A 23045-nucleotide genomic window follows, 5' to 3' on the forward strand; every position below is an offset into this window, starting at 1 on the left:
ACTACTACTTTACCTTGAAAAAAATATAGATTGATACTTTGAATTATACAGTGCTGGCTTTGGTGTCATTATATTGTGAATGCATGAATGGTATGCAGAAAAGTATAGAACATACAGACATGTTAAAAGAATATATGTTATCAACGAGTCATCAGTTTTCCAGGATTCTAATGTTGTTTTATCATAATAGACCATAATTGTTTGTTCATTCGGTATGGTGTACAGATAAGTACATCTTCATTTTGATATATCAATCTTGTCGGTAATTAGTTAAGGGGGTACTACACCCCTGGCCAATTTTGTGCCTATTTTTACATTTTTCTCAAAAATTATAGCACATTGGTGACAAGTAAAATATGTATATTATAGGGGCAAGGACTACAACTACTGCACTGACAATTCAGCAACTCAAGGCAAGTAGTTATTGATTTATTGATCAAAATATACATATCTTACTTGTCATCAATGCGCTATAATTTTTGAGAAAAATGCAAAAATAGGCACAAAATTGTGCAGGGGTGTAGTACCCCCTTAAGGAAGTCAATAACTTTATATTTCCATAGGTCTTGTGGTTCTTGAGTTAAAGGCCCATTCAGTGATTGCTCATCCAGACAATCTTAAATATCATCAAAATTCAGATTTTGGTACCTTTGTCATTGTCGCAGATGTGCTAACATAGCCTGCTAGTGGTTCAGCTAAAAGCCATGTATTTAAGACAAAATAAGGCATTTTACATGAATCTGTAATTTTTATACTGACAGTATATAAATTAGCTACATGTTTGAATGGGGCTTCAACTTCGTCAATACTGCTGTTTTCTTTGTGTTTTTGCCAAATTTTTCATTTCAAAAATACCAACTGTCAATTTGAATGACTTATCCTTCACTTTTAAGCAATTTATAAACAATTTTAATTTTTTTAGACTTGCGCTGGGATCACTGAATGGCCCTTTAAAGCTGAAAATGTATCAAAAATGAAAGTTTTGGGTGATACCCCTTTGCAAGAAACATCATGGACATGGGGCAGAAATGACACCCCTTATAATTATATTAAGCCTTGATGGGATCTACTTTACATCTTCAGCATCATCTTGTCTTGATATTTTAGCACAAACACCACTATAAAGTCACATGCCTCTCCACCTCACATTAAAATAATTTTATTCTGAGTCGTTCATACTGCACTTTCAAGGAACTCCTGCCCAAACTCTCGCACCCATAAATTTGCAGCTGAAATGAAAAAACAAACAAATAATTATTGGTGAATATGTAAAAGCGAAATCTTTATTGATGGATCACACCATTGCAATGTACTGACTGGATAGGGGATGTACACAGTGGCGGATTTAGAGGGGGGCGCACCCGGCGCGCGCCCCTCTATTTTTTGCAGATCGGCGCCTGACTCTGTGTATTTTTGCAGAGCGGCGCCTGACTTTGTGTGGGCGCCGAGCCGCAGCAGTGGCGGTGGTGGCTCGGCGCCCCCTCTATTGAAAATTCCTGGATCCGCCCCTGGTACAGATACCAGGGGTCGTAATGAGAGACTTGATACCAAAAGAGGGGGTCATTTGGTGAGAAGGTCCCCCAAAATAAAGTGTCTTTCTGTGAGACTGGGAACAATTTTACCAAAAAAAGGTGTCTTTCTATGATATTGTAAAAATCTTAGGTAGAAATATAAGAGTTTACAAATCAAAATTTTCAAAAGTCATCAATAAATAATTTTGTTGTTGAAAAATTTGAAGAGAAATAATCACATTTTGTGAATTTTAGAGTAAAAATGGTGTTATTCGGCTAGAGATTATCAGAACGTTTTTCAAACTTGGAAACAAAGGGTCTTTTGGTGACACTATACTGAGTGAAACAGAAGCAAAATGGGGGTCAATGTTACCATAGCCACACTTCCCCATCACCCATTTTTATTGAGAGCCCCCCGGCCCAGGATTGGATTAGGCCTTTAGAGATTCGATGTTGTGTTGAAATTGCATCCAATATATTAATCTTGAATTTATACCATCTCATTTTAATGAATACAGAAACACTTTTCTTTATTTATTTATACTGATGAACCTGGACAACTTTAACCCGTCCCTTTGTATGATACCAACTGTAGAGGGCGATATTATTAGTATTTTTAGTGCAAAGTTATCACCACTTTGCAATTTTTGTGTTAAGGCCAGTATATACTCGAACATTTTCTGTTAGTTTTGTCATTGCGACAGACGTAGTGGCTAAATTTCCACAGCGGATAAAATTTTCTGTAGCGTCTTCCGCCGCATAAGGTGAATAAAGCCCCAAACAAAATTGATCATTATAGTGGAAAAGAATAGAGGGTTACAGCTGACACTGAAAACCGCTGAGGAGAACTAAAATCGCTACGTCAGTCACAATGATAAAGTAGCTATATACAAAAATATTGGATTTAAAGTACTCCTCAGGTTGCATAGGGAAAATTTATTGTAAACTGGTATTATCAGTCAGTATGCCAAAATCATATACTTCACTATGTACGTCAAATTGTTCTGCTACAGTGGGCTATTCTATTTGAAAGTCACACTCCCTCTGTGGCAGATTTAGCTTAAGTCTTCCACAGAGGCAGTGGCACAGATTTCTTTTTGACATGGGGGGAAGTATAGTGAATCCAGCACCTTTTGGCGACAGAATAAGCTCATGGGGTAAATGCTATTTTGCTATTTTGAAGCTAAACTGATGAAATATGGTGCAAAAGTGGAATAAATGCACATGAAGTGCGCGAAAAGTTGCACTTTTGGGGCTAAAATGGGCAAATATGAGGTTAATTTGGTCAGAAACCCATATTCAGGCATCAATATGGGGGGGGGGATGATTGTATGGAGCATCCCCCCCTGGCAAATATTGGGGGGATTTATCGCCCCATCCCCCAGGATCTACGCCTATGCACAGAGGGAATATGGGTTTGAAATAGAATAGACAATTGGGTAACTTCCATTTGAAATACTCTAGTTGTGACAGATATAGGTAAGAGCCGTATACAGAGGGTGTGGGTTTCGAAATAATTAACCCTGGCTAATTCCATTTGAAAAACATACTCCCTCTGTGGAAAACTTTTCTTAAATCTTCCAAAAGGGGAGTTTGGACTTTAAATGAATTTGCCCAAAGTGAACACTTACCCCATTTTGTACCCATCACCACAGGACAAGCTGCATGCTTGGTTCTATGATCTAGCTTTCCATTCCGATGGTAGTTGTACCAAAATACTGCTGTTCCCTTGTGTAAGAGAAATATAATAAGCCATAATATCCATATAACACTTTATAGTTGGTGCAGTATAAATCTAAATGTCAAGTCATCAAGAGAGCCAAAGAGTTACTTGTCTAGATGTCTGTGCAATTGTCTTGAATCTAATCATATCGAGGGTTCAGAACCAGTAACTCGCAATGGTCTGTTCTTAACCCTAAAAGATAAGGACCTCCATGCACATAAATTAAAGGAATTGCATTTATTCATTCTTTGTGGAAATCTAGATAATATTAATATTTAATGTTCCGATATTACCTTTGACGGTTGAATATGCTTTCGATCGTGTAAGAATACTGTTGCCCCTCCAGATTTGACATCTGTTAACTTTAAAAAAAGAGGAAGAAGAAAGAGTAGTAGAAAACAAAGAAAATAAAATCAATTGTATTTGTATAGTTCTGAAATTGTGATGTTATTACAGTCTGGGTATTACCGACAAGTTATGAATGCAGTTATTTCTCATAAGGTCACTGTGGGATAATCCATTGCAAATAAACTGACGTCAGAAATGATAAAATTTCAAATTTTGGTATCACAGAAATATCCAAAACATAAAGATTGAAATATTTACACCTCAAAAAGAAATGATCAAGGGAAGGGGTATGAACGTTTGGACAGTATTTATTGTGGGACATTAGAGCACATCAGACATATCGAATTGCATTCTGAATACAAAGAATGTCCTTCTGATATCAAATAATTTAGATTTTTTGAAATTCGCAATGTAATACACATTTTATGGCAAATCATTAAAAATTGATATTTTTGATATTTAACAGTACTTGAAGTAAACTTTATAAATCTGATGATTTATACTTAAAGTGTATGTAGGTGGGATGAAAAGCCGACGATCAATTGAAAATGTTGACCTTTCGTATTGAAGATATGAATTTTTTTTACCAAAACACCAAAAAAAAATAGGTCTTTTTGGGGAAAAATCAATATCTTCAATATAAAAGGTCAACATTTTCAATTGATCGTTGGCTTTTCCTCCCAGCTACATACACTTTAAGAATATATCATTAGATTTATAAAATTTACTTCGAGGACTGTTATATATTAAAATTTGAAAATATCAAATTTTAATAATTTGTCATTAAATTTATTATATCGTGAATTTCAAAAATGAAAATTATTTGATATCAGAAAGACATGCTTTGTATTCAGAATGCAATTCGATACGCCTGAGGTGCTCTCATGACCCACAGAAAATACTGTCGAAATGCCATAAACGCTCATTCTAGATCCCTTAAGAAGTCTCATTGCTGGTGCAAGCTGAAATATATATATATTGTACAGTAGTGATACTTCTCATAAATTTAGTAAAACAAATTCATCATACATTGCTAGATTTGGAATACAAGTGCACCCAGGAAGTGGAAAGCACACATTGCTAGATTTGGAATGCAAGTGCACGCAGGAAGTGGAAAGCACAGGTTGCTAGATTTGTGATAAAATTGAAATCTGGAAGTGGCTAGCACACATTGCTATAGATTTGTAATAAAAGAAAGCACACATTGCTATTATAGATTTTCACAAAATGTATAATAAAAGTGCACACAGAAAGTGGAAAACATGCATTGCTAGAATTATTATAAAAGTGCACCCAGGAAATTGGGAAGCGGGAATACAAGTGCATCCAGGAAGTGGAAATCACACATTGCTAAATTGGGAATACAAGTGCATCCAGGAAGTGGAAAGCACACATTGCTAGATTGGGAATACAAGTGCATCGAGGAAGTGGAAAGCACACATTACTAGATTGGGAATACAAGTGCATCCATGAAGTGGAAAGCACACATTGCTAGATTATGAATACAAGTGCATCCAGGAAGTGGAAAGCAAACATTACTAGATTGGGAATACAAGTGCATCCATGAAGTGGAAAGCACACATTGCTAGATTATGAATACAAGTGCATCCAGGAAGTGGAAAGCAAACATTACTAGATTGGGAATACAAGTGCATCCAGGAAGTGGAAAGCACACATTGCTAGATTGGGAATACAAGTGCATCCAGGAAGTGGAAAGCACACATTGCTAGATTGGGAATACAAGTGCATCCAGGAAGTGGAAAGCACACATTGCTAGATTAGGAATACAAGTGCATCCAGGAAGTGGAAAGCACACATTGCTAGATTATGAATACAAGTGCATCCAGGAAGTGGAAAGCACACATTGCTAGATTAGGAATACAAGTGCATCCATGAAGTGGAAAGCAAATATTTCTAGATTCGGAATACAAATGCATCCAGGAAGTGGAAAGCACACATTGCTAGATTAGGAATACAAGTGCATCGAGGAAGTGGAAAGCAAACATTACTAGATTGGGAATACACATGTATCCAGGAAGTGGAAAGCACACATTGCTAGATTGGGAATACAAGTGCATCCAGGAAGTGGAAAGCACACATTGCTAGATTAGGAATACAAGTGCATCCAGGAAGTGGAAAGCACACATTGCTAGATTAGGAATACAAGTGCATCCAGGAAGTTCGAGGACTGTTATATATTAAAAATTTGAAAAATATCAAATTTTAATAATTTGTCATAAAATTTGTATTATATCGTGAATTTCAAAAAATGAAAATTATTTGATATCAGAAAGACATGCTTTGTATTCAGAATGCAATTCGATACGCCTGAGGTGCTCTCATGACCCACAAAAAATACTGTCGAAATGCCATAAACGCTCATTCTAGATCCCTTAAGAAGTCGCATTGCTGGTGCAAGCTGAAATATATATATATTGTACAGTAGTGATACTTCTCATAAATTTAGTAAAACAAATTCATCATACATTGCTAGATTTGGAATACAAGTGCACCCAGGAAGTGGAAAGCACACATTGCTAGATTTGGAATGCAAGTGCACGCAGGAAGTGGAAAGCACAGGTTACTAGATTTGTGATAAAATTGAAATCTGGAAGTGGCTAGCACACATTGCTATAGATTTGTAATAAAAGAAAGCACACATTGCTATTATAGATTTTCACAAAATGTATAATAAAAGTGCACACAGAAAGTGGAAAACATGCATTGCTAGAATTATTATAAAAGTGCACCCAGGAAATTGGGAAGCGGGAATACAAGTGCATCCAGGAAGTGGAAAGCACACATTGCTAGATTGGGAATACAAGTGCATCGAGGAAGTGGAAAGCACACATTACTAGATTGGGAATACAAGTGCATCCATGAAGTGGAAAGCACACATTGCTAGATTATGAATACAAGTGCATCCAGGAAGTGGAAAGCAAACATTACTAGATTGGGAATACAAGTGCATCCAGGAAGTGGAAAGCACACATTGCTAGATTGGGAATACAAGTGCATCCAGGAAGTGGAAAGCACACATTGCTAGATTAGGAATACAAGTGCATCCAGGAAGTGGAAAGCACACATTGCTAGATTATGAATACAAGTGCATCCAGGAAGTGGAAAGCACACATTGCTAGATTAGGAATACAAGTGCATCCATGAAGTGGAAAGCAAATATTTCTAGATTCGGAATACAAGTGCATCCAGGAAGTGGAAAGCACACATTGCTAGATTAGGAATACAAGTGCATCGAGGAAGTGGAAAGCAAACATTACTAGATTGGGAATACACATGCATCCAGGAAGTGGAAAGCACACATTGCTAGATTGGGAATACAAGTGCATCCAGGAAGTGGAAAGCACACATTGCTAGATTAGGAATACAAGTGCATCCAGGAAGTGGAAAGCACACATTGCTAGATTAGGAATACAAGTGCATCCAGGAAGTGGAAAGCAAATATTACTAGATTGGGAATACAAGTGCATCCAGGAAGTGGAAAGCACACATTGCTAGATTAGGAATACAAGTGCATCCAGGAAGTGGAAAGCAAATATTACTAGATTCGGAATACAAGTGCATCCAGGAAGTGGAAAGCACACATTGCTAGATTAGATTACATTATAACACAGAATATAAGCTTGGGACATTAAAAACACTTTATATTAACAGAAATGTCATGTTAACAAAGTTCACACAGGAAGTGGAGAGCATGCATTGCTTTGTAATAAAAGTGAAATATGGAAGAGGAAATCACATATTGCTATTATAGATTTTCACAAAATGTATAATAAAAGTGCACACAGAAAGTGGAAAACATGCATTGCTAGAATTATTATAAAAGTGCACCCAGGAAATTGGGAAGCGGGAATACAAGTGCATCCAGGAAGTGGAAAGCACACATTGCTAGATTGGGAATACAAGTGCATCGAGAAAGTGGAAAGCACACATTACTAAATTGGGAATACAAGTGCATCCAGGAAGTGGAAAGCAAATATTACTAGATTGGGAATACAAGTGCATCCAGGAAGTGGAAAGCACACATTGCTAGATTAGGAATACAAGTGCATCCAGGAAGTGGAAAGCAAATATTACTAGATTCGGAATACAAGTGCATCCAGGAAGTGGAAAGCACACATTGCTAGATTAGATTACATTATAACACAGAATATAAGCTTGGGACATTAAAAACACTTTATATTAACAGAAATGTCATGTTAACAAAGTTCACACAGGAAGTGGAGAGCATGCATTGCTTTGTAATAAAAGTGAAATATGGAAGAGGAAATCACATATTGCTATTATAGATTTTCACAAAATGTATAATAAAAGTGCACACAGAAAGTGGAAAACATGCATTGCTAGAATTATTATAAAAGTGCACCCAGGAAATTGGGAAGCGGGAATACAAGTGCATACAGGAAGTGGAAATCACACATTGCTAAATTGGGAATACAAGTGCATCCAGGAAGTGGAAAGCAAAACATTACTAGATTGGGAATACAAGTGCATCCAGGAAGTGGAAAGCACACATTGCTAGATTGGGAATACAAGTGCATCCAGGAAGTGGAAAGCACACATTGCTAGATTAGGAATACAAGTGCATCCAGGAAGTGGAAAGCAAATATTACTAGATTGGGAATACAAGTGCATCCAGGAAGTGGAAAGCACACATTGCTAGATTGGGAATACAAGTGCATCCATGAAGTGGAAAGCGAATATTTCTAGATTCGGAATACAAGTGCATCCAGGAAGTGGAAAGCACACATTGCTAGATTAGGAATACAAGTGCATCCAGGAAGTGGAAAGCACACATTGCTAGATTAGGAATAAATTGCACCCATGAAACGGAAAGCGCACATTGCTATATTTGCAATAAAAGTTAACACAAGAAGTGGAAAGCACACAGATTTATAATTAAAGTGCACCCAGTAAGGGGAAAGCACACATTGCTAGATTGATAATAAAAGTGCACCCAGGAAGTGGAAAGCACACAATGCTAGATTTATAATAAAAGTGCACCCAGTAAGTGGAAAGCACATATTGCTAGATTTATAATAAAAGTGCACCCAGTAAGTGGAAAGCACATATTGCTAGATTTATAATAAAAGTGCACCCAGTAAGTGGAAAGCACACGTTGCTAGATTTATAATAAAAGAGCACCCAGTAAGTGGAAAGCACATATTGCTAGATTTATAATAAAAGTGCACCCAGTAAGTGGAAAGCACACGTTGCTAAATTTATAATAAAAGAGCACCCAGTAAGTGGAAAGCACATATTGCTAGATTTATAATAAAAGTGCACCCAGTAAGTGGAAAGCACACGTTGCTAGATTTATAATAAAAGTGCACCCAGTAAGTGGAAAGCACATATTACTAGATTTGTAATCAACCTGAACCTAGGAAGTGGAAAGCACACATTGCTAGATTTATAATAAAAGTGCACCCAGTAAGTGGAAAGCACACGTTGCTAGATTTATAATAAAAGTGCACCCAGTAAGTGGAAAGCACATATTACTAGATTTGTAATCAACCTGAACCTAGGAAGTGGAAAGCACACATTGCTAGATTTATAATTAAAGGGCACCCAGTAAGTGGAAAGCACACATTGGTAGATTTATAATTAAAGGGCACCCAGTAAGTGGAAAGCACACATTGCTAGATTTATAATTAAAGGGCACCAAGTAGTGAAAAGCACACATTGCTAGATTTATAATTAAAGGGCACCCAGTAAGTGGAAAGCACACATTGGTAGATTTATAATTAAAGGGCACCCAGTAAGTGGAAAGCACACATTGCTAGATTTATAATTAAAGGGCACCCAGTAAGTGGAAAGCACATTACTACCTAGATTTGTAATAAAAGTGCACACAGGATGTTGAAAGCGCACATTGCTAGATTTGTAATAAAAGTACACTCAGGAAGTGGACAGCACTAGATTTGTGATTAAAGTGTATCCAGGGAGTGGAAAATGAACATTGCTAGATTGGTAATAATAATGAAACCAGGAGGTGGATACAACACACTGCTAAATTTGTGTGAAAGTGGACCCAGGAAGTGGAAAGCACATTATAAGATATATGGTAAATATGTAGCACACATTGCTATAGCTGCATTATTATACCTAGGAAGTGGAAAGTGAAATTCCTGTATTTGTTACAAAAGTTCACACAGGAAGTGGAAAACACACACTGCAATACGGTAGTTTGATACGATCATTTATTAATGCTACTTACAAAACATTACATAATTCTCAATTCTAGAGCTTGACGATACCGAAAGCTATCACACTAATATTCTTCTCCTTACCCAATTTTTCATCTTTTCTGCCCTTTGTGGTATTATTTATTCTATAAAATGTATATTTGTGTGAAAATTGAGGGCGCTATTTACATATATTTTAAATTTAATTTAGCTCAACAATATACGAGTTATTCCTTTTATTTCATGACAAAAAGTAGTTTGAAAATTTCTTTGCTATATGTTACTCATTTTTGTAATGCTATAACTGCCACAATACAAACAAAATTGAAGATAAATAGCGCCATCAGTGTCCAACTTTGCTTAAAAATTAATATAGTTCTACATGCCATCAAACAACGGACATTTGTAATAAGTGCACCAACATTATTAGGTACAAATATATTTACTCGGAAATTGATTCGATTAGAAAGAACAAAACAAAACGTTGTTACAATCAAATGAAACATCCCCACATGTACCAACACACCCCTTCTTAAGCCTTACTTATGGAACATTGAATTGTAGTGATACTTACGTATGTTAGGACTGTTGCAATGCGCTGTCCCATGTTATCGTTTATATCTGTCTTATTTTCATTATCTTTCTGTACAATCAAAAGACGGGTAAATACAAAAATCAGTTTTTTAAATCTAGTTTATCACCTTATAAACTGCTTTATGACTTCATAACTATGTTGCATGCTAACTTTAAATAAGACTATCTAAGTACTGTGGTATAAACAGGTCTAACACGATCAAATACTAACCTTAATGATCTTGAAATTAAAAGACGTAAAATCAAAATTAAGCAGGATTATCAAAGACTTACATCTTCTCCGTCGTAGTGTGGATAGTAATGACCACCAATACCGTAATTGGCAACCTGTATAAATGAAATGCAATGAGGCAGAATACGTCATTATAACGCATAGTGATGAATCCGTGATAAATATAAACTGGTCCTTTGTATCATAATGACTATAGAGGGAGACGTTATTGACTTTTTGCAGCGCAAAGTCATATTTGACATTGTCACTGCTTGCGCTCGGCGAACCGCTTGGGATACGTTACAGATTATATAATAAGGGTTGGTTTATAGAGTAATTTGATATTTGTGAGGCATTTGGGTGTGTTAGACATGTGGGTGTATTTGTGATACGTTCGATGTATTTGTGAGAGATTTGGGTGTATTTGTGAGATATTTGGGTGTATTTGTTAGACATGTGGGTGTATTTGTGATACGTTCGATGTATTTGGGAGAGATTGGGTGTATTTGTGAGATATTTGGGTGTATTTGTTAGACACGTGGGTGTATTTGTGATACGTTCGATGTATTTGGGAGACATTTGGGTGTATTTGTGAGATATTTGGGTGTATTTGTTAGACTTGTGGGTGTATTTGTGATACGTTGGATGTATATGGGAGACATTTGGGTGTATTATATAGGGACGGGTGATAGTAAACTGGTAATCTGTATGGGATAATCAAATGAAGCTTTTATTTGCTTTAAAATCTTCAAAAAGCGAATATATATACCTAAAATGTGTGTTTGGGTGAAAAAAGGCAAGGTATACTAATTTCTCATTTTGCATTATGGTATGATATTCGATATTAACATTTATCGAAATGTATATCACGTTACCTGAATCCATTCCCTGTGTTGGACATCAGTTGAAAGTCCTGTGTAATGTTGTATCCTACGTAGATATGTCCATATTGGATCACCAACACGCTCAGAATCTATCCATGACACACTGTTGGTACGGTAATCTTTCCTGTTTATTTTAGCTCCACCTGTTGTAAGCTTTAAAAGGACACATTCTAATTACTCATAACTCCAGAAAAACACACCACTATTTTTGGATTAAAAAGTATTATTCTGCTTCGTCAAATAAAACACCGCTCAGTCCAAATTCTTTACTAATTTTTAGAAATAAGGGCCGGCCAAAAGCATGCCTGTGTTTTAGGGTGTTTTCTGTTTTGCTGTGACCATCAAGCCCAAAGACTAGTACAAAAACTAATTTTAGGTTATGCATTCTAATTTTTGGAAAACCCATTTTCAAATTTCTTGTATAATCGAGAATTTCAAAATTAATATTGTAAGATTATGAGCAAACTCTTAGCCTATATCCAGATTTTGAGTGCTTAGACTTTTTTGTTACTGCAATTGTAAGAAAATATGCAAAAATGCATGTTTTCGGCCTATTTTCTTCAAACTTTAGTTGATTGTTAGTTCCAACTAAAAGATTAGGATTGAGCTGTTTTATTTGGCAAAACACGGTATTATTTTGTTTATTCCAAAAATATTAGTCAGTTAGTGCTGTATTTGTTTGAAATCGGCAGTAGTGACTGTGTCTGCAGTTATTAAAAGGATCAAAATAACTCAAAAATGTTAACCCTAATCCTAAATTCCTAATCTTTATCGAAAATCTTATATTCCTAAACCCGAATTAAAAACTGTATGTAGCTTCTTATGTAGCAAAGAACACCAGTTCTTTAAAATATCTGCTGTCGACTGGCTAAACAATCGTCGACAGAGAACATTCGCGCGACATCATTTACTTTCTATTATTACATTATTGGCATGAATTTACATTAAGTGTCTATACGTATTTTTCTTTTTAGCCCCCATGCATGATACTTACACTATTACGTGCCTTGGTAAGTAAATGCTCGATTTCAGAATCCGTAACGATATCATGAAATAGCACTATTGGTGGGCTGAGAGATACGACTTCTTCCTTAATTGGTTGTATGAAGAGATTGGGGTTATTTCGATGTACAAACTGACATTTTGCCCATTTGCTGGGGAGACTCTATGAAAAAGAAGAAATAGGAGTGCATAAATGCTAACGAATTATCTTGACCAGCGGTTTCTCAACCATTTTGGAAACGCGACCGCATATATTTTGTTTGAAAGTCCGATCATATGTGAACCGTATGTCCCACGTCCCACCATAATCATGGCTAGTTCTTTTAAATTTGCAATCCCGTTGAGTCTCTAGTACCGGGACTAAGATAATGTGACCGAGGACCAAACCAGGCAAAAAGCACTTGCTTGGACTACTTTTTGGAAGTTAGAGCACATTTGGAGAAGTCCATCAATCTCCATCGCAACCAAAATCAGGCTTTTAGGACCGGCTGTGTAAGAGTGGTTTTACATGGCTATGAACCCTGGGTAATATCCGGTGATCAATGCATTTGCCACATACAGGATTATGCTCAAAATCTAGCGCCTTGACTGATGCTATGACTGACACCCATCCTCTCATCAACCTATAGTAAGACAGGGTCAACTTCGCTTCCTCGGTCACTTCCTGAGGATGCCAGTGGAGGAGATAAGATAATCTTTGTGTTCCATCACATGCCAAAAGGAGACCAGGGTGACAAAGGACAAGCTATCTGACTTATACAGAAGCTGTTGAGAATTACCAACAACGATTCACAGTCAGATGCTATTGCCTCACAGGCTATGGGTTGTACGCGTGGTGCTTGGAAAAACTTTGCATTCGACTGCTCCACAGGCGAATGGAATGAACTGAATGAGTCCCCGATCTTTTAATTCGTCTCAGATCTTGTCTATCTGGAAATTGCCTTGGGTCAATGTTTTCATTTCTTAGAAGTAACTCATCGAGTTTTAGGTGTGATTACCTTTATAGCGGTATGATCTCCACGACATAAAGAATTGTATAGATTCCTCTCTTCATCTTGCATGATTGTTTCTTTTAAGTGATTGGCCTTGGCGTTTTCGGGATCTTTGAGAAGGAAAGAGTAAGTTTTTATACAGTATAAAGTGGACGTTACAAGATAAATAGCGCCTAGAAGTTCAACTGCCTCTATATAGATTAAAACAAAATCTAAGAACCACGAAATTACCGTTAAATTATTTTTGATTCTATTCTTAATCACCACATTTGTTTTGTAATTTACAATTAATTTGTTTCACTACATGTGTTTTTATTACCGTTATACATCTTAATACGGCATGACATTTGCTTTATTATTAATTAATTAATATTAACATGGTTATAAAATATTATTATGAGCTTTTGAAAACCTTACCAAAAGTCAGAATTTCGTGGATTATTTCCAGAGATTTCCTGAATTGACGGTGCTGCAAAAGATAACAGACAGATGGAATGCAGACTTTTAAATGAAGTTTTCGTTGTGAATATATATACATACTGACGAATACAGATTATTATTAAACACTTGAGAACGTTCCTGCAATCTTATTGGTTCTTACCCAGCTTTACCCATGTGATATGACACGATATCACACGGGACAGCGCGTACTCGCTATTTGGACCAATCGGAGGCGCACATCAACAACGGGACTGATCGATTTTAAGCCCTAGGTAATTCCTTGCAAAATGTAGGATTTAATTTGATTAAAATTTGTATGATATTTTTATTTGAATTGAAGTGTTTAAGAATGAGAATAAAGGTATTGTTTTTAGTCGCTGTCGTGAATCTATCGTCTCATATAACACGGCCGACATCATTATTTTTTGGCGTAAAACAACTCGGCTTCGCCTCGTTGTTTTACTTAAAATAATGATGTCGCCCGTGTTATATGAGACGATAGATGCACTCCAGCGGCTAAAAACAATAACTTTATTCTCCAACTATAAAGCGCCTTACGCGACTCGCTGAGCGCGGATAGCGACCATGACAAAAACGGTAACCTGTGCCCACTAGATATAGTCTTTCACAATATTGCCAAACTTGCATGCATAAAGTCAGCTCTTCAAAACTGCTCAAAAAGTTGTCATTTAATAGGCTTAGTATTTATGCTGTTACGAGTCGTTGATATGACTCAAGGCCAAAAACACTTCAGAATGCACAAAACACACTGATTGATTAAGTTAACAATATCTAAGTCTTTAATCAAAAGCAAAGTATGATTTGACAATTATAATACTGAGTGAACACAAATACATATAATTAATACAATTAAATACACCGTTTAATAATTCTACTTAGCCAGCAGCAGTCTTCTTGTTGTTGATGATTGTAAAATTCTATTTCTCAAAATAATATCAAAAAGTAGAAATGATTCAATTTGTTTTGATCACTTGATGAATGAAAGGGTATTTCCCAAAAATGTCGTCACTCATGAAGTAACTCTACTTTTGTAAACAAAGATAAATAATCAAATTAATTTACTCAGGGCACATCACAATGCGATAACGTCTTTGTCACGTACGTGGGGATTTCTAGTGATAATGTTATGATCTACAGATATTTAAGCTCATATCACGTCTTGAATTTCTCATACTGACGAAGAATAAACGCCATAAACCGCCCCTTTGTAATATACTGACTGTAGAGGGCGGTGTTATCAATTTCGTACAATACAAAGCCTCATGTTTGCGAAAATCATAACGAGAGAAAATGAATACTATGATTTACTGTTTATTTTTGAAGAAGATAAAGCGTACCTGGTATGCAATTGAAGCCAGTATCTCAAATCCTTGCAACATCGGTGTAGATAGCGATGGTGTGATAGAATTCGACTTACTAGTACTTCTTCCTGTTTCCAGCCACATTTGAGCAGAATCGTTTCCATCTTCCCAAGCGTTGAGTCCAATGTTTACAAAATCATGCGCTGAATGAGAGAAGGTTTAATTATTTGTTTCAACATACAAGCAAGAGAGTCAACTTACTGTCTCTTCCCTGAGTGCATGTTGATCTCCATTGAAGAGTAATCGTATAGGCCTATGTGAAATTGTAAGAGTAGCTTTAAAGTGAATGCTAGATCTATATACAAGAGGTATTACTTTTTTTAAAGGAAAATGTAGATAAAAAACAGCATTGATGTCAACAAATGAAGCTCCATTCAAATGTGATGTAGGGCCTACAGGGTGTCCCAGAATGATTTATACCAAGAAAGATGGAATTGTTTAGGTATGAACGGCATTTCTATTTGTCATATTGTTTTGCATTTCAAGTTCTGCATATATTTAGCTTTCTCAGATTTTTTAGATTTTAAAAATTGAAAGTTTCTAGTAGAAGTTAGAGAGGATTGCGTAAAAATGGTGAATTCGACAAAGCAAGCTATTTTGAAAATCTGTAAAATTACTAACCGTTCAGTACAAAGTAATGTTATGCAGTATATAGCTGTGTCTTGTTCTTACTTCTACTAAATAGTCGATATCTATCGTTTATTTATGATGTTACGAAGCAATCATTGTATGGAATAAAGGATTTGCTACGCTTGAGTGACCTTAAACTATTCTTTCTTTGGCGGCAGTTTTGAAGACAATTATTGCGGTGTGTGAGTTTCATCATTTGAAATGCCGGCAGAGATGGATTTTTCATAAAAGTATAGAGAAGGTTCTTACATAGTGTCACAGCATGCATTTATGTCCACAGTATGGGCAAACCCACAGCTATGTAACGAAGAAGATTAAAATTTACTGCGGAGGATCCTTGCGGAAGTTATATCCTCTGTAATGATGACATTTTTGGGTAAAAATTGTGGTAAAAATCGTCATATTGAATGTCATATTGAAATGTTTCACTTAATCCCATATCATGAATTATTTAGCATTGTAAGCTTTACATCTGTGCCAAATTTGGTGTATTTCCTATCAAAGAATGTAGGTTTTCTCCAATATATTGCACAGTGCGGCTGAACGATGGTGATAAAGGATCCATGTGTTATGATGCCTTTGCATTGTAAATTACACACATGCAGTTTTCGTGTCCATTTTCAGTAATAGCAATGTCACGCCAAAACGAATTAAGCTATTTCCATGAAAGTCACAGAATAAGTAGGAGACATGTGTGGCATTGTATTGTACTTATTAAAATTAGATACACTGTTGACTATATATTTTCGATATTTTGTTCAAACACGGTATAAATCATTCTGGGACACCTTGTATTATAATTTTTCAGTCCGTAGAAATCTCAAACATTATAGTAATGTCGGATTTGACCCTTATTCCGTCTTATTTACCATGTTAACATGGTTACGACTGATTTTACATATACTCCAGATTCTCGAACAAACAAACAAACAAACAAACAAACAAACAAGCAAACAAACAAACCACAATCACGAAATTCTCAAACAATAAAGCAATGTGTAACTTCAAGGATTTAGCTGATGACGTCATTAGTAACGTCAAAGGCTGAGTTTGTAAACCTTGGTCTGGCAAACACCTACCAGTAAGCTTATCAACAGGTATCTGTCCTGGAATTAATTCCCCTGTAGCTAGCTGATCTCCAGTATATTGGTATGTTTCTTGCAATCTTATTAATGCCCTTTCAGCGCCTTTTGCATCCGTTTTGGTGGGATGATCGGTAGATTTACGCAACATTTTCAGTTTTGTAACATAATCTGCAATCACAGGAGAACAAAGATTTTGAAAGGATTAAGGATATTTCATCACAGTTTTCATTATAATACATTGTAAATTGTGTATATAGAGTACCCTATAAGGATTATATGATTAGGCTAGGGCTAGAATTTAGGGTTAGAGTTTAGGTAGTAGGGTTAAGGTTGTTAAAAGTAATTTTCATGGTTAGAGGTTGGAGCTTAGAATTTAAGGTTATGGTATTAGCGGGGGTATTAGGTTTAGGATTTAGGTTTATAGGATCAGGGATAAATGTTAGGAATTATGATTTGGGTTATGATTGGTTAGAATTAAAGGTTAGCGCTAGGGTTAGGGATAGTAATATTCTAGTTTTTAATGTTAGTCGTTCCATTATTTGCTCAGTCATTGCAAGCATGATATTACCTTGAACATTATCTTCTGTTTTATCTACGATAATTTCATCAATACCTCTCAGTCCATATGAAAACGTCGTATGAATGTGAATGCGTCAATCGGATGCGATATGTAAGAATCAATATCCTCAGAAGCTTTATAATGTAAAGATTCGACCCTCTCTAGTAATCTGAAATGAATATAAAAACGCTATTATAGGAAAAAAAGTTCCTTCTCATTGTGTTTCGTTTAGTACCCAGCAAACACAAAAACGTTTTAAAAACGTTTTAAATAAGTTATATTTTGGCTTTTGGTTTAGGTAAAAACGTTTTAATAACATTAAAATGTCGGGTTATATAAAGGTCACGATAACGTTTTAAAACATTTTGTATGAAAACACACTACAGCAATATTTTTTTAATGTTTTCAAAAAATATTATTGTAAACTATTTTTGCAAACATTTTTGCCAAATATTTTGTCAATACTTAAATAACATTATGTTAAAATATTTGAAATCAGCAAACACAGAAATATTCTTAAAATGTTTTTTTCAAAACATTTTAATAACATTTAAATGTCGGGTTATATAAAGGTCATGAAAACGATTTTAAAATGTTATTGCAAATATTTTTTGCAAACATTTTTCGCAAAATATTTTTCAACCCCAAAATAACATTCTGTTTAGAATGTTTTGTATCAAGTTTTCAAGAATGTTTTTGGAATGTTATTAAAACGTTTTAATACCCTTTATATAACCCGACATTTAAACATTTTCTGTAAAACATTTTTGCTTGCTGAGCAGTAGATTATCAAAAAATGTTTTTTAAGGTTATGAAAACGTATTATACTCTTAATATACCCTTTATATAACCCGACATTTAAACGTTTTCTGACAACCTCTTATAACCTTTTGCGAATGATGTCGAAAACGTTTTGTGTTTGCTGGGTATCAATGAAAATGGGCCTTCAATTTCTACACAAATTTCTACACATGAGAATACAAATTAACAACAAAACCTTTTTAAATGTCATATTTGCTGCAGACCTGTTCAGTTTAGCAATCATTGCTATCTACATTAGATAACATGTTTTTGTCAACATTGCTACCTACAGTAGATAGCATTTGTTGGTGAAATCCTTGCTATCTGTAGTAGATAGCATGTTTGTGTAACCATTGCTATCTGCTGTAAATAACATGTTTTTGTAACCATTGATATCTACATTAGATATCATGTTTGTATAAGCATTGCTATCTACCGTAGATAGCAACAAAAACCAATTAATGAAATTTGCTCTAAAAGCGAAAATGTGTGACTGTGAAGTCCTTCCCTAAGCATCTTACCTCTGTATATTGTCAAGTTTCCTTCTTTCTTCTTCGATAAAGTGTTTCACATATTGTATTCTGATCTGTTCCAAGTTGACCAATTGTGCTATTCTTGCCAAGCTCGTGTATAGAGTACAATGTACTGGCAGCACGTGAATGGCTATAATCAGCAAACGGAAAAAGATGTGAGTTCTACCATGTCTACCACAATAATATAGGAAAGAAAAAGACAAAAAATATTATCATTAGTATTATTATTATCATTATTATTATTATTATTATTATTATTGTTATTATTATTGTTATTATTATTATTATTATTATTATTATTATTATTATTATTATTATTATTATTATTATTATTATTATTATTATTATTAATATTATTATTAATTCTGATCTGTTCCAAGTTGACCAATTGTGCTATTCGTGCCAAGATCGTGTATACAGTACAATCTATTGGCAGCACGTGAATGACTACAAGCAGCAAACGGAAAAAGATGCGAGTTCTACCATAACATACATAGGAAAGAAAAAATCATTATTATGATTAGAATTATTATTATTATTATAATTATTAATTGTCTTATTTCGTCAGCAGCAATAGGTTCTTGTTTTGGTATATAAATACGTAAGCAACGTAGTATTGGAAAGCTGAAGAGAATATCATACAGTGAAACAAAGCAACGAATAGCAAAGAATATGAAACACAAATAATATATTAACCTTACTGCATTTAAAATGACTAACCTGGTAATACGGACTTGCCTTGTCATGAAATCCATTTGATTTGAAGGAATATCACGTATTCTGAACACGAATAATCTAACCACAACAATGCACTGGTTTTTGCAGCAAGAACCTATTATACACGTGTACGTGCGAATGCTATAGTAGTAATGTTGCTATAAATAGGAAACGGAAACCCTTGACCCAGGAATATATTATTATCTTTGTCGACGGAGAGGAAATAGAAATTGCCAACGAACCATGAAAAATTGACTTTAAAAAAATCAACTTACGAATGAAATTATACGTAATTTACCATGGGTAAAGATTCAAGATTAATTGCCGAACTGAAAAAAAGGAAAGAAAGAAAGAAGATGAAGAAAAGAAGAAAAACAAAACAAAACAAAACAAAACAAAACACAGCAAAAAAAAAAAGAAAAAAAAACAGAAAAAAAAAGCAACACAAAAACAACAACAACAAAAAAAAGCAAACAAGAAACAGGATCCAAAGTGTACAAATATAATTGCGAGATTGGAATTCAAATATATATTTTATTTACTGTGTATAATATTTTGACAACATTCATCCTCGGTGTAGAGTAGATATCAATGAGTGGATTGACTTTTATTTTTTACATTTATAGCAACAGTAAACAATATTGATATACGTTACTACTAGGAAAAAAACCCGAAAGGAAACGAAAAGAAACATACGAGGGGCAGTCAGTATGTTTTAAGAGTTGACTCGTGACGTCATTTGTGGATTGTTTTCATGGCATTTCTCAATGATTACATAAACACTGTACCTTTGAAAGACAAAGGTACAGTGTTTATGTAATCATTGAGAAATGCCATGAAAACGATCCACAAATGACGTCACGAGTCAACTCTTAAAACATACTGACTGCCCCTCGTAGTATCAAGCATAATGGTTTTGTTCTGATACTTACTGGAAAAAATGAAAATAATTATGAAAATAATTATTACTTACTATTTTGACCTAATTTGACCTAAGAGGCCATTCCTCTTCACTTTAAAAGGGCATTTCGTGATCCACAGCATCATCCCCCACTTTTCTCAAAAAAGTTGAGATTTTTATATCACTGGAATCCTCTGGCTACATAATGTTTGTAATTGTTAAATTGTTAAAAATTTTCCTGCAGATTAATTCGTTTAGCAATGATATCGTGAAATTTGAATTTCGTTCTGGTATACCAGAACCAAATTACAATACATTGTCTATGGAGCATTGTAATACACATAATCATGCATAACTCGCAAATGCAAAATCGGAATCAACTGACATTTTGGGAATAAGTTTTTTTCGTGGATATCGACTGAAAAATGTTATAAAAAGAGGATGCTAGGATCACGAAATACTCCTTTAAGCAGAGACATGGCTCAACTGATAGAAAAATACATCAGTCTACAGAAAGCCGGAGGACTTGGAGCAAGTCTAGTTGCCAAAAAGTTACTCGTTTCTTTACGATAATGTTTTGCTATCTACTGAAGATCAGTTATAATGTACGTTGTCATTTTGTCTTCTGAAAGACAACAGCGTGGGACCCCGCTAGTTTTACATAAAGCTGAGTCTGTGTATTTGTAACTTGCACCTGTGCGATCATTATATTAGTGTGTTTGATAATGCATTGTCCGGCATCTATCAGCAATTGATTAATTTGTAAATGAACAACCTATGGAGCGGTAAAACAACAGTGCGACGTCAATTTTTTTATTTGACAAAATTGACAACAGTACAGAAGATAACAAATTAGCAATCAAGCATCATCACACAACTAAGTCAATGAGCCAGGATAACCCATAAAGTTGGCTAAATATGCCAACTTATTTCCAGTGGGTCCAAAAATGAAAAGGTGCCTGCAAATTTGTGCAAAAAGGTGATGTAAACAGAGCAATAAAAGAGGGGACAAGAAATAAGTTCAGCCATTTCCTGATTCATTGAGGTTGTAGATACGAGTGTCATTAAAATGTTCTGTCTCCATCATCTCGTCTCCGGTATCTTACGTGCCAGAATATTGAAATTATACTCTTAAATCTTGGCTACAAAATTTATTTGATTAAAATGTTATTTTTGGTTGTTTAGATATGTTGGCTAAAGCAAATACAGATTTGGTATGCCCATGGAAGTAAGATACTTACATGGTATGCCGGAAACGGTCTGGAAGTAGGTCAAATTTTGACTAAACATAACAAAGATATGGCATTGCAAGGCATAACCTTTTGAATGACCCTCGTAAATGGGTTTTGACATGGGATTTGAAGGAATTCTTGTTGGTAATACACCTGATGTGAATAGGTAAAAATTACAGTCAAGGGTCCCTGATAAAAGAAGGAGTTGGAAGCAAGACCACTGACTCTGGGGACATGGAAACTGTGTGAGCTAGATCTGGTACATGAGTGTGGGTGGCAGTGGTTTTTGATCAGTAAGTGGGACTCATTGCATAGAAAACATTACACATGTGATTGAGTCTGAGTTGTTTGACTCATGGCGTTTCAAAAGTTTGACGGAGTTTAAGTGAACCTGACCAATATGATCTCTGGGAGATAAGTTGAGAATGAATGAAACGAGCCATTTTATTTTGGATAATCTGTAATTTGCGTTGAGGATTTGTTCTATATGGCATTGTAGAAGAGCAGAGCAGAGATGTTTCCGTAAATTGTTTGTTGGATAAAAATGATTTAAACCAAGTAGGGTCAATTCCCATAGCCTCAAGTATTTTTACAGAGGATACGATGATTTACGCTATCAAATGCTTTTTGCATGTCAAGCAATAGCATCCGAACAAATTTACCCTCTTAAATTTGAGACATAATAGAGTCAGTAAGATATATTTGACAAGATTCGGTGGAATGCACTGAACGAAAGTATAGAAAACATTGAACATGTGATTGATATTCGGTGGAATGCCTTTAACGAAAGCCTGATTGATACTGATATGGAGCTACAACCAAAACTTTTTAGGTGCTGCCATAATCTTCTGGGATCACCCTGACTTTCTTCCAATTTAGCCTGAAAGTAAGAGGATCTAGTCATTTTGATGTCCCTCTGAATTATATTACGTATTCAGGTGTAATCACTGTAAGTAGCACCAGAAGACCCTTTGCTCAACTGGGAACGCAATTTGTCTCTGGTCCTGTTTTTGTCTAAAATTAAAATGCCTATAAGCATGATAAGGTCATCCAGGGATGTTTTTAAACATCCCTATTAAAATACGGATGACGCGCTTGGGAGCAACCTTGTCAAGAACAGTGATCAAGAACTCTTTCAAATTATAGACCAAGCAGCGTTAACACATTGACAGTTCAGGAGTCAAACTTCAGCACTATAATGTTTCATGGAACAAATAGTTAGGTCCAAAATTTCAATTTGGTGACCACTCTCTGGCTAGTAAGGTTCGACTTATATGGACCATTTAGAAAAAAAAA

The 23045-nt window shown here is 35.2% G+C and overlaps 1 protein-coding gene across 1 annotated transcript; it reads right to left on the reverse strand.

The window, feature by feature from the left end:
* Positions 1-24: 24 nt before the first annotated feature.
* On the reverse strand, positions 25-19723 carry LOC140148145 (prolyl 4-hydroxylase subunit alpha-2-like). Its single transcript, XM_072170005.1, has 14 exons — positions 19620-19723; positions 18888-19070; positions 17575-17734; positions 17001-17174; positions 15268-15434; positions 13886-13937; positions 13475-13578; positions 12469-12639; positions 11466-11627; positions 10653-10706; positions 10360-10428; positions 3528-3596; positions 3143-3239; positions 25-1229 (listed from the first exon to the last, which is right to left on the reverse strand). Exons 4-14 carry the CDS (start codon positions 17152-17154, stop codon positions 1174-1176), a joined length of 1155 nt encoding a protein of 384 aa, XP_072026106.1. The 5' UTR covers positions 17155-17174; positions 17575-17734; positions 18888-19070; positions 19620-19723; the 3' UTR covers positions 25-1173.
* Positions 19724-23045: the final 3322 nt, after the last annotated feature.

This window comes from Amphiura filiformis, chromosome 3 (genome assembly GCF_039555335.1).
Source record: "Amphiura filiformis chromosome 3, Afil_fr2py, whole genome shotgun sequence".
Taxonomy (NCBI): domain Eukaryota; kingdom Metazoa; phylum Echinodermata; class Ophiuroidea; order Amphilepidida; family Amphiuridae; genus Amphiura; species Amphiura filiformis.